This window comes from Erpetoichthys calabaricus, chromosome 15, assembly GCF_900747795.2.
Source record: "Erpetoichthys calabaricus chromosome 15, fErpCal1.3, whole genome shotgun sequence".
NCBI classification, from domain to species: domain Eukaryota; kingdom Metazoa; phylum Chordata; class Cladistia; order Polypteriformes; family Polypteridae; genus Erpetoichthys; species Erpetoichthys calabaricus.
The window spans coordinates 84325197-84338754 of NC_041408.2; the positions used below are offsets into that span (position 1 = coordinate 84325197).

Here is a 13558-nt window from a genome sequence, read left to right on the forward strand (position 1 = left end):
AATCAGGATCGGGCCCAGAAGTTGATGGCCAGCCTGCTGGGGCGAATTGCAGAGGTCTTGAAAAAGAAAGAAGGACCAACACCGCAAATATTGAATAAACTTCGGTTCGGTGGCAACTGGGCGACAGTCAACTCGGCAAAAAAGACAACTTGGCGAAAGACAACTCGGTGAAAAGACAAGTCGGCGAAAGACAATTTGATGAAGAAACAACTTGGCGAAATACAACTCGGCAACATCCTTTACCAGTTAGGTAATAATTAGGTTCAAAGAGATTTTTTAATTATATTTAAATGACAACGTGATTTAAAATGTTGAAAATAAATTTATATAATTGACGAACGAACTTTATTCTGCAGATGAAACAAACTCTATCTTACATTATATTCTGCAACCAAAATTGCTAATCCTTTATATAAATTGTATTGATTGTAATCGTATGATAACGTTATTTAGAATACAAAAGGTAACCTGCGAGTACGGCTTAAGGAATATCTTTACTCTCAACGTATCGGGACTCTCATAAAGCAGGTGATTCTGTGGATTTTCCGGCGCCATCTGTTGTCATTTAAATATCATTAAAAAATCTCTTTGAACCTAACTATTACCTAACTGGTAAAGGATGTCGCCAAATCGTCTTTTGTCGAGTTGTCTTTTGCCAAGTTGTGTTTTAACCGATTTGTACTTTCGGCGAATTGTCTGTCGCCCACTTGTGTTTTTACCAAGTTGTCTGTCGCCGAGTTGTCTGTTGCAGAGTTGTCTTTTGCCAAGTTGTGTTTTCACCGAGTTGTCCTTTTGCCGAGTTGTCTGTCGCCGAGTTGTCCTTCACCGAGTTGTCCTTTGCCGAGTTGTCTTTTGCCAAGTTGTGTTTTTACCAAGTTGTCCTTTCGCCGAGTTGTCTGTCGCCCACTTGTGTTTTTACCGAGTTGTCTGTCGTCAAGTTGTCTTTTCGCCGAGTTGTCTTTCGCCAAGTTGTATTTTCTCCGAGTTGTCCTATCGCCGAGTTGTCTATCGCACACTTGTGTTTTCACCGAGTTGTCCTTTCGCCGAGTTGTCTGTCACCCACTTGTGTGTTTACCGAGTTGTCTGTCGCCGAGTTGTCTGTTGCCGAGTTGTCTTTCGCCAAGTTGTATTTTCACAGAGTTGTCCTTTCGCCGAGTTGTCTATCGCACACTTGTGTTTTCACCGAGTTGTCCTTTCGCCGAGTTGTCTGTCACCCACTTGTGTGTTTACTGAGTTGTCTGTCGCTGAGTTGTCTGTTGCCGAGTTGTCTTTCGCCAAGTTGTATTTTCACCGAGTTGTCCTTTCGCCGAGTTGTCTATCGCACACTTGTGTTTTCACCGAGTTGTCCTTTCGCCGAGTTGTCTGTTGCCCACTTGTGTTTTTACCAAGTTGTCTGTCGCTGAGTTGTCTTTCGCCAAGTTGTGTTTTTACCAAGTTGTCCTTTCGCCGAGTTGTCTGTCGCCCACTTGTGTTTTTACCGAGTTGTCTGTCGTCAAGTTGTCTTTTCGCCGAGTTGTCTTTCGCCAAGTTGTATTTTCACCGAGTTGTCCTTTCGCCGAGTTGTCTGTCGCCCACTTGTGTTTTTACCAAGTTGTCTGTCGCCGAGTTGTCTGTTGCCGAGTTGTCTTTCGCCAAGTTGTGTTTTCACCGAGTTGTCCTTACGCCGAGTTATCTGTTGCCCATTTGTGTTTTTACCGAGTTGTCCTTTTGCCGAGTTGTCTGTCGCCCACTTGTGTTTTTACCGAGTTGTCTGTCGTCAAGTTGTCTTTTCGCCGAGTTGTCTTTCGCCAAGTTGTGTTTTCACCGAGTTGTCCTTTTGCTGAGTTGTCTGTCACCCACTTGTGTTTTTACCAAGTTGTCTGTCGCCGAGTTGTCCTTCACCGAGTTGTCTGTTGCCGAGTTGTCTTTTCGCCGAGTTGTCTGCCGCCCAGTTGCCCCCAGAACGATAAACTTCTTGTCATTGTCAATAAAAGCCTTTAAAACTTAATAAATGCTTGTAATTCCACTTCAGTACACCATAGAAACATCTGACAAAAAGATTTAAAAACACTGAAGCAGCAAACTTTGTGAAAACTAAAACTTGGGCTATTCTCTAAACTTTTGGCCGCGACTGTACATTTCCAACTTTGTGGCAACAGTTTGAGGAAGACCCCTTTGCAATTCCAGCCTGACTTTTACTGTGTACACAACGCCAGGTCCAGAAAGCATGGTGGAACTTAAATGGTGTCCACAGAGCCCTGACCTCCTAGATGGTCTCCCATTCCAAGTACTGGCCTGGGCCTGAACTTACTTAGCTTCAGGTGGATGACCTCTTCCGCAGTGCAGGTGTTATGGCTGTTGACCATCTTGCCGATTTGCCGTTTTGGTTGGTGAATCAAATTGGAGGAAGTTCTTAATGAAAACAATCCACTCTGAAGATCTAAATACCCAACATTGCCCAAAGTATGTAGACGCCCTTCCAATTGATTGAATTCAGGCGTTTTGTTGTTAACAGGCCCATAAAACCAAACACAAGCCATGCAGAGCTCAACCCTCTTGAACACCTTTGGGATGAATTGGAATGCTAATTATGAGTGAGGTCTTCTCATCCGACATCAGAACAGGGCCTCACAAATGGTCTTCAGGCTGAAAGGTCACAAATTCCCACAGACACACCCCAGAACTTCAGAAGCCAACTCCATATTAATTGGAACGTGATGCCCATCAAACTCATGTAGATGTGATGGTCAGGTGTCCACAAACATTTGGTCACATGGTGTATCTGATCGATGGACCTACTGTTATAGATGACAATTTTGAACTGAATGCGCTCAGAGAAAGCAATGGAGGTCATCAGTTTTCTACATCATTTCTCAAAAATGCTCAATATCAGCTTGTTCATTGAAGAGAGAATTTAGTCTGTTTGCTAAATATCACAACAGAGAGAAATAATAGCATTTGACAAACTACAAATTGAAAACAGAAAAGGCGCCATAATAAATTGGGCAGATGTTGAGGAAGAAACACACACACCCACCACAAATGAACAGCAGGCTCTGGGGCTCTTCAGACGGCTAAAGTTTGTGACACACGGACCTTTAGAGCCCCAAGTACACCTCAGGGGCTACAACAACGCAACTCAAGCAAATCATTTCAGCTCGTCACTTGTCACTTGTTCAACACTGGACATTGAAAAGGACATATTTTGGTCCTTAATTAACCCCAGTGATTCAATGACTTACACAATTCAAATAATGAAACAAACATAAGAAATGAAATGGTTAACAAAAAAAAAAGCCTGTCATTAGTGACACAGAATAACGTAAGAGCCAACCATCTACGACTAACACTACCTGGACAGAGGGCAGTGTTATTGCAAACCCTTGATTCTCTTAAAGGGCCGCTGCAGTGTGTCCCGTAAGGTGATACACAAGTTCTGGTTCGCACCTGCGACCCTTGACCACACGTAACAGAGCATGAACTCCACTGGGACCACTCTTCAGCTCCAGAGTCACCTGCACAGAAGAAAAGTGACATCCGTTAAAAGTGAGCAGGGCAGGTTTGACTTCAAGTGACAGAAGAATATACACACAAATAAGTGATCAAACAAGAAAGAGGAAAGAAACACAAAATCTAATGATTAAAAGAAAATGTAATGCATAAAAAACTGTACACAGTATATATAATTAGAAGCATTCATAATTTCAACATATTGAAGGAGACAGCCTTATGCAGAAAGCATCAGTGTGCTGATAACAAGATAACAAGATTTCATTTCACGTTTGAGACAAAAAAGTATTATCTATCTATCTATCTATCTATCTATCTATCTATCTATCTATCTATCTATCTATCTATCTATCTATCTATCTATCTATCTATCTATCTATCTATCTATCTATCTATCTATCTATCTATCCCTGCCTACTATACTAAAATAAATCTATCTATCTATCATTTAATGCCTTTCACATCTATCTATCTATCTATCTATCTATCTATCTATCTATCTATCTATCTATCTATCTATCTATCTATCTATCTATCTATCTATCTATCTATCTATCTATCTATCTATCTATCCCTGCCTACTATACTAAAATAAATCTATCTATCTATCATTTAATGCCTTTCACATCTATCTATCTATCTATCTATCTATCTATCTATCTATCTATCTATCTATCTATCTATCTATCTATCTATCTATCTATCTATCTATCTATCTATCTATCTATCTATCTATCTATCTATCTATCTATCTATCTATCTATCTATTGTAAATGGCTAGAGTGACACTTTCTCAATATTTGCACACTCTTTTCTGATTGGCCCTGCTAAGGAGTGCCATGGTGGTACGGGTGTTTCTTGCGTAACATCAAGAGCTGCTAGGATAAGAACAATGCAGCTATTGCGTTGGGTTACTTGTTACTTTAATAAGTTTTTGGACTATTTGGCTTGTTACTTTTTACGTGTTAACCTGCTGCTCTCGAGCTTGTGGTGCTGAGCTTAGCACTGTACATTCAGCTTACGAACATAAATTGGTTCATTTCTGAAATATTATTGAAAAAGATGCAGGTAGAGAGATGCGCAGACTCCACAGTCCTTAACTGTCAGTCAGTGAAGGGTTTACATGGCCGGGTTCCTCACAGGGAGATCTGCGGGTGTTAACTTGGTTTCTCAGAAGGCAGGTTTGTGTGAATAACCAGTTTATTAAAGCCCATATGATTGCACTGAAGATCAAGATGCCATTAAATTATTCACATATTGTATATATTAGTTATCGTTGAAGGACAAGTAGATGAGCAAACCTGCTCAGGGTCACACAGTCAGGCAGAAGTGAATCTGCTCATTTTGTGTTGTGTTTATGTGAAGCGACTGGACGTCTCTGTCCAGAGTTTGCATTCGGTTCTGTTAACTTGAAATCCTATCAATCAGAAAATATATGTTGCTGTTTAACAATAAGTAATGAACTGGATTACAATTTACATGTACGTTAAATACATTAGATTAGATTAGATAGTTACATTATTAATCCCAAGGGGAAATTCACATACTCCAGCAGCTAATATAAATAGTTATAGTATATAAATAGTATAGTATAGTTATAATATAATATAAATAGTTTCACACTAGCTATTTTCTTTAAGTTTTAACCTGAATCTTTATCTTTATAGGTACTTATTCAGTATATCAGACCCATAAGATATGGTCTTTAGGAGGTGATGTGACTGATGTCCTGTTTATTTGTTATAGGAGTATCTTGGAATTTAAGGTCAGGCAATTAAAGATCTCTGTAAGCAATAAAGCAGATAATATGTTTGGTCACTAAGGGTCACCAGAATGTCACCAGACGTGACCCGACTCTTGTTTGCTATGGGCTGAGCAGTTTGGGACTGATTTACGACACGGCTAAGAGGGGACGATTTTCAAGCTATAAAGAGTGCACACCGTGTTAACTGGGGGTTCAGGACTTTAATGTTAAAGCACTAATCCTTATAAAGACCTCCTTTTGTTGAATTCAAATATTGCGGCTGGCAGAGTTGAAGAGGCAAACTTTGCTTTTTAAGGACCACACCACCATACAGGCCTCGTTTTTCTAGCCGTGAACCCTAATGATGTTGCGGCTCTACTGGTAGAGACAACTGAACAATACATTTGCATGAATTCTTTTCCATCAGCGGGCGGCACTTAGGCAATAACAGTAATCCTCTATTCAGAATGGCACCTGATGGGGAGTAACTGATCAATAAATAATTTATCATGATAAAAAAGGCTAAAGCGCTGTTATGCTGTCTCATTTTGGCCATTTGGGAGAATCCTAAGGGGCCTACTTGAGTTCCTTGACTGAGATGACTTATTATTTAATTCCAAATTGGAACAAATGAATTCATCTTACAAGTAAATAATCATTTTCTTTTAATTTGGCAATACTTATACTTAAATTTTCTTAACTGAAAAGACGGAATCAATTCTAACCTTTTTGTTATGTCAATATTTAAGAACAATTACCTGATATTAAATGGATTATAATGTGTTTTCTTGCTGCCTAGGGGTTGAGGTATCTAAATATCACTCATACGTGGTTGTGTATAATTTAGTATACTATTGCTCTCCAGTATACGCATTTACTTAACGTAAATATACACTTTTAGAATTTCTCTTCCTACTGTTTTCTGTTTAACACGTAGAAAAGCAGAAGCTGTAATAGCAGCAAGGAAGGAACGGGACAACAGACCAATTTAGAATAAAGTTATAGACACCCACTCGTCTAATGGCACCATGGAAGGCTAAGGGAGTTGGAGAAGGAACCCCCGGGAGACATGGGAAGGGGACTTGCGGAGAAGAAATGAAGCTGGGGTCTCTGTGTAAATTTATATCTATTATCTATATATGTGGCGATTCTAAATTGTCCCTTTGGTCTGTGGGTGTGTATGCCCTGTGGTGGGCTGGTGCCCATTACTGGTGCCCTGCCCGGGGTTTGTTTCCTGCCTTGTGCCCTGTGTTGGCTGGGATTGGATCCAGCAGACCCCCGTGACCCTGTAGTTAGGATATAGCAGGTTGGATAATGGATGGGCTGTAGTGGGCTGGCGCCTTGCCCGGGGTTTCTTTCCTGCTTTGCGCCCTGTGCTAGCTGAGATTGGCTCTAGCAGACCCCTGTGACCCTGTAGTTAGGATATAGCGGGTTGGATAATGGACTTTCGTTGGGCTGGCATGCTGCCCAGGGTTTCTTTCCTGCCTTGCGCCCTGTGCTAGCTGGGATTGGCTCCAGCAGACCCCCGTGACCCTCTGTTAGGATATAGCGGGTTGGATAATGGATGGACTTGCATTGGGCTGGCGCGCTGCCCGGGGTTTCTTTCCTGCCTTGCGCCCTGTGTTGGCTGAGATTGGCTCCAGCGGACCCCCGTGACCCTGTGTTTGGATTCAGTGGGTTGGAAAATGGATGGATGGATGGATAAATATATACAGTGGGTTGAAAAAGTATTCAACCCCACCCCACCCAGACAAAGTTTGCATTTTCTGTCATGTTTTTCTTTGAAACTGCATCTTTAATTTCATACTGTTACATATAAATGAGGGTCTCTTGGACAATAAATTTTCACTGAAGAATCCTGAAAATCAAATTTTGCTGCGACGATAAAGAACAGATCAGTGAAATGTGCTGCTGAATAAGTATTGGGCCCCTAATAGCTTGGAGACTGTACGATTGCTAAGGGTCATGAAAACGGGTGCAAACTGTGGAAGCTAGCCCGGACACAGACAGGCGGACATTGTTTGTATCACCCAACACACGCTTTATTTACAAATATTTACAATAAAGTGAACACACAACCCCTAAAAACTCCCCCAAAGTTCAGGCCTCTCACACGACTCTCTCTTCAGGCCGCCTCCATGCCTCTCCTCCCGAGCTCTGTCCTTCTCCACTCCCGACTCAAGCCACTGAACGGAGGGAGGCGGCCCCTTTAATAATCACCCCGATGTGCTCCAGGTGCCTCCCCATAATCTTCCGCCAGCACGCCCCAATGTGGCGGATGTACCGACTGTGCACCCGGAAGCACTCACGGTGTCCCTGGTCGTCACCTCAGCACTTCCAGGTTTGGCGGAAGTGCTGAGGACCAGGGCTCTCCAGGCGTTGGGATGCCCCCTGGCAGTGACCACGGGCCCCTTTGGGTTGAGATTCCAAGCTCAGTTCCCGTGGTCCCCAAAAGCCACCAGGGCGGTCGCCCCCCTCGTGGTCTGGAGGAGGCGTAATCCTTCCTCCAGTCATTCCGGGCATCCCGGCTGGGTGCCACAAAACATTCAAGCAATGAATCCTCTAGCGTGTTGACTGGTCTCTAAGGGATTATTTCGGCCAGTTGTTAGGCACACACAACTGAGAAGTCAGTACAAGTGGTGAAACCTCAAAAACAGACAAAAATGAAGACCTTTGTAATGACTTGAGACGCACTGTGATTAAGAAGTTTAAAGATGGCAATGGTGCCAAGAAGATTGCCACGCTCCTTAGCCTCAGTGTGTCCACTGTGAAGGCCATCATAGTGAACTGGAAGCCTAGTGAAGCGGTCTGAAAACAAGAAAACTAGTCAGAGACGTAAGAGGTGACTCTCAGTGACCTGCAGCTGGAGTGCATGTGCACAAGACCATAAAATGGAAGGTTTGGCACAGAGAGGGGCTGTTATGGCAGACTTACCAGAAAACAGCCACTACTTAAAAAAAAATGTCATCTGAAAGCTCGATTAGAATTCGCTAACAGACATCTTGACAAGAGTCACCCTGCATTCTGGCGTCTGGTGAGACCAAAATTGAACTTTTTGGCCTCAACACAAAGGCGTCTGTCTGTCTGGCGGATGGAAGGGCTAAACACCATACCTACCATCAAGCATGGTGGTGGTGGTGGTGGTGGGGGGCATCATGCTTTAGGGGCTGCTTCTCTAGGGCAGACACTGGGTCCCCTTGTCCGTATTGAAGGAAGAATGGATAGTGTGAGAGACGGCCGGCAGCTCAATCCGGCCGGGATGCCCCAGGATGGGAAGAATGGAGAAGGGCAGCCTTTCCAGGACACTGCCTCCCCCAGGACGCTAGGTGGCAGCACCCCTGGATGGTAAATGTACCCCGGATTCCCGTAGGGCATCATGGGACGTGGAGTCCATTTTCTCAGCCTGGGGGAGCTAATAAAGGACCTGGGGACTCCTACTTTTCTTACAACCCGGAAGTACTTCCGGAGTCACGAGGACAGAAGCCCACAATACTTCCGGGATGCTTGAGGAGGATGATGTGGCGTTTGACCCGGAAGAAGAGGAGAAACATTTCCGGGTCATGGATTATTTAAAGGACTATGGGAAACCCAGCAAGCTGAGCTGGAGTTGGGAGGTAGAGTGACGGAGCTGGGATTGATTAGTTATAGTTCTATCTATCTATCTATCTATCTATCTATCTATCTATCTATCTATCTATCTATCTATCTATCTATCTATCTATCTATCTATCTATCTATCTATCTATCTATTCTATAGTGCCTTGAAAAAAGTGGCGCATCACAAAACATTTTTAGAACTAAAGTGCATTTGTCAACCTAACAGATGGACTATCAGAAATATTTATAGTAATCAAATGCATTGCATTTGTCATTCCAACAGAGGGCGCTCACAAACAGCCCCACTTTTATGATTCCTATACCAAATGGCATATAACAGAGACATATACATTGCCTTAGTCATTCCAACAGAGGGCGCATCACAAACAGTCCTGCTTTTATGAATCCCATACCAAATTGCATATAACAGAGAAACATACATTGCCTTAGTCATTCCAACAGATGACACATCACAAACATTAGTGCTGCTTTTACAAATCCCAACCCATACTAAACTAAATTCAAATCTATCTGTATGTCTTATCCTGCCTACTACATTAAACTAAATTCATATCTATCTATCTATCTATCTATCTATCTATCTATCTATCTATCTATCTATCTATCTATCTATCTATCTATCTATGTGGATAGCGCTTTGAGTACTGAGAAAAGCGCTATATAAATGTAATGAATTATTCATTATTATTATCTATCTATCTATATATTATATAGTGCCTTTCACATATCTATCTATCTTATCCTGCCTACTACACTAAACTAAATTAAAATCTATCTATCTATCTATCTATCTATCTATCTATCTATCTATCTATCTATCTATCTATCTATCTATCTATCTATCTATCTATCTATCTATCTATCTATCTATCTATCTATCTATCCATCTATCTAATCCTGCCTACTACACTAAACTAAATTAAATCTATCTATCTATCTGTTGACAGACACACACACTTCCATGTGTAGACATATATATATAAAATACTTGAGGAGTTTGTCATTTCATGCTGTCTTTATTGATTATTATAACACTTGTATTATTTTAGTAGTTGTGTAGAGCTCATGGCTTATGAAAGAAACTTTTTTTCAAATATTTCCAAAATGACGGCATTTTATGACAATGCTGTGTCCGTTTAACTGATCAATTAGCTCAACATTTCCATGGAAAAAAAAAATCTCCATCCATGGATCCGGAGAGTGGTGTTGTTTTTCATGTTGCTCAGAATTTCTCTGCACTCTACACACATGACAGCACCTTTGGACGTGGGCGTGAAGGCGGCCATTAACAGAAAACTGCAAAGCTCTAAATCTGTGAGGCCAGACATCCATAAATGCATTTTCTAGACTCATTTTTTAAAATAAGGATGCAATAGCTGGCACTTGAACACAGGGCACCCTCAGGCTTGCATCCACACTCACACTGGTCAAATGAATCTGTCTTTGGAAGGCAGGAGAAAAAACATCCCCTGGAAATTAAATGGGGAAATAGTGAGGAGAAGCAGGGTCTTCGTAGCAACTGGAGACAGAGTCAGGATCTGAAGGCCTGGCCGTCCACACCATCACTACACTACTGCAGTCAGACGTACAAACCGACTAAGAGCTGAGTGGCAGTGAAAACCAACAGCATGGGTGGGAACACGCAAAGCTAAGCAAGTCAGAACTAAAGCTTGAGTGGGGTTGTCCGCTGCAAAAAATCTCATTAAAGAATTCAAGAACACACGGCAAGCAACAGTTTACAGAATTATTGCAACTGGAAAGGACAATTAATAAATAAAATCAATAATAATGAATGTATCAAGAAATGAACAATATATGCTGAAAGGTAACAAGTCACACAATATGAAATAAAATGCAGGTGGCTGAGGAGAGAAATGTGCTGTGAGATGCACGACTCTGAAACATCTGAAACCTGCTCTTTCTTCAAAGTCAGTTTACTGGGAGAGTTGAGGAATCACCGCTCGTTTTACAAAGCAGCAATGCAGTCTTACCCAAAACACAGAAGGGAAAATTACACTTTTTAGGAAAATACATTTGGACTGCTCTTTAAGGAAAAATACAAATGAAACATAAATCAGACGAGCCGTTAGGAAAGCACTGCCGCATTATCAGCTGGTGAGACCTAAAAGCAAACTGGAAGGCTCAGCGTGTAGCGATGGAGTTTAGAGCTCAGCCAACAAATGCGTATTGTGGAGTAGTCAACAATGAAACGAAGGACTCGCTGCCATTTTATCATCTTTAATTAATTTAAACTGAAATCAGAAGAAGAATGAAGGGCTGAGCTCGCTTTGGCACATTGTATGTGTTTATCTATGGCAGTGGAGGGCAGGTGGGCACTGGGCCTTGATCTGTTGAAATAAACGGTCAGACATGAAGCTGGTGCTACAATCTATCTATCTATCTATCTATCTATCTATCTATCTATCTATCTATCTATCTATCTATCTATCTATCTATCTATCTATCTATCTATCTATCTATCTATCTATCTATCTATCTATCTATCTATCTATCTATCTATCTATCTATCTATCTATCTATCTATCTATCTAATCACACACTGTATTCATATCTAATATGAACTTAAACTTGCCAATGCAACACCTGGAAGGTCACAGCAACTCCAGCTCATTTTTTAAATTAATGGTTGATTGTGTCCTCTAAGTTCCTAGTTTAATTATATTTCAATGTATACAAGCTAAATAACTGGATTTTTAAAAAAGGGCTCTCAACATCTACTTCATTTAACTTCATGAGTCTGCCTTAAATGGACTTCTCGCTTAATCAATTCTGTGTTTTCCCTTTTTTTTAGCACCAATGGGAAAGAATTGCTAGGCACTCTGTATTAATATGTTACGTTATATTGCTAAAAACGATCTATGTGGCTACAGCTCTGAAGTGGATTTAACAAGCTTGGTTTTGTGTTAGTTCTATAAAGGGGAGAGTGCGTAAGACAAACCTGGAGTGGCCAATAGTCGGACTGTCGTGGCACTTGCACCTGTTTCTTGTGTAGAGAATCCAAATTAACTGCATTGTAAAAAGCAGCAACATTTAGAAGACTCCTTAATGAAGTGCATCCCTGCAGGCTGGTTTAAAAGCTACCAAGCAGGAGGTCAAATACAGAGAACCAAGATGTCTATTAAAAAAAGATTTGTAATGAAAAGCAGAATTAGTTTGTAATTACAAGCTTGCTTGGAACAAAAAAAACGAGTCACTATGGCCTTCCAGGAACTGAATCAGGGATTTGTACCTGCAATATACAGAATGCACACACGCAGATAGATAGATAGATAGATAGATAGATAGATAGATAGATAGATAGATAGATAGATAGATAGATAGATAGATAGATAGATAGATAGATAGATAGATATGAAAGGAACTACATAATAGATAGATAGATAGATAGATAGATAGATAGATAGATAGATAGATAGATAGATAGATAGATAGATAGATAGATAGATAGATAGATAGATAGATAGATTTTATTTTAGTTTAGTGTAGTAGGCAGGATAGATAGATAGATAGATAGATAGATAGATAGATAGATAGATAGATAGATAGATAGATAGATAGATAGATAGATAGATAGATAGATAGATAGATAGATAGATAGATAGATAGATAGATATGAATTTAGTTTAGTGTAGTAGGCAGGATAAGATAAATAGATGGATTTGAATTTAGTGTAGTAGTCAGGATAAGACAGATAGATTTGAATTTAATTTAGTGTAGTAGGGAGGATAAGAGATATATAGATTTGAATTTAGTTTAGTGTAGTAGGCAGGATAAGATAAATAGATAAATTTGAATTTAGTGTAGTAGGCAGGATAAGACAGACAGATTTGAATTTAGTTTAGTGTAGTAGGCAGGATAAGACAGACAGATTTGAATTTAGTTTAGTGTAGTAGGCAGGATAAGATAAAAGATAGATTTGAATTTAGTTTAGTGTAGTAGGCAGGATAAGATAAATAGATAAATTTGGATTTAGTGTAGTAGGCAGGATAAGACAGATAGATTTGGATTTAGTTTAGTGTAGTAGGCAGGATAGATAGATAGATAGATAGATAGATAGATAGATAGATAGATAGATAGATAGATAGATAGATAGATAGATAGATAGATATCAAAGGCATTATAAAATAGATAGATAGATAGATAGATAGATAGATAGATAGATAGATAGATAGATAGATAGATAGATAGATAGATAGATAGATAGATAGATAGATAGATAGATAGATAGATAGATAGACTTGAATTTAGTGTAGTGTTATAGGCAGGATAAGACAGATAGATATAGATACACGCCAGTTTTTTGAGAAGTTTGCATCTGTTGACTTTTAGGTCTGATCTCTCATTAAAAGCTTCCACAGACCTTTCTTTGTGGCTTTGCGGCTTTTGAATTTTATGCCCTTTCGGCCTCACGCTACTCAGCCTGTTCTAAGCAGCCAATCCAGCAGTGCTTTCTGAAAAACAAACTCAGTCTCCCTTGACTCTTCTTGAACACATTTTTCAAACAAATACAACATTATTCAAATATGATACAAAATGGCAGCCATACTATCTAGAAGAAAAGAACTGTATGATGTGTTGTAAAGCATGTCAGCTATGCCGATCGCGCTCTCTTTCTCTCACGCTCTCTCTCATTCTCTCATTCTCTCTGGCACACTTTGGCTAATGACGACAAAAAGAAGATGGCTG

General features: G+C 40.3%; 1 protein-coding gene across 4 annotated transcripts in view; it reads right to left on the reverse strand.

The window, feature by feature from the left end:
• adgrb3 (adhesion G protein-coupled receptor B3) overlaps positions 1–13558 on the reverse strand; it is an 872307-nt gene that overhangs the window by 545368 nt on the left and 313381 nt on the right. For all 4 annotated transcript variants that reach the window (XM_051919125.1, XM_051919127.1, XM_051919124.1 and 1 more), the window contains one exon: positions 3333–3494. In XM_051919125.1, the coding sequence (XP_051775085.1) occupies positions 3333–3494 (162 nt within the window). The remainder of the gene's footprint in view (positions 1–3332; positions 3495–13558) is intronic.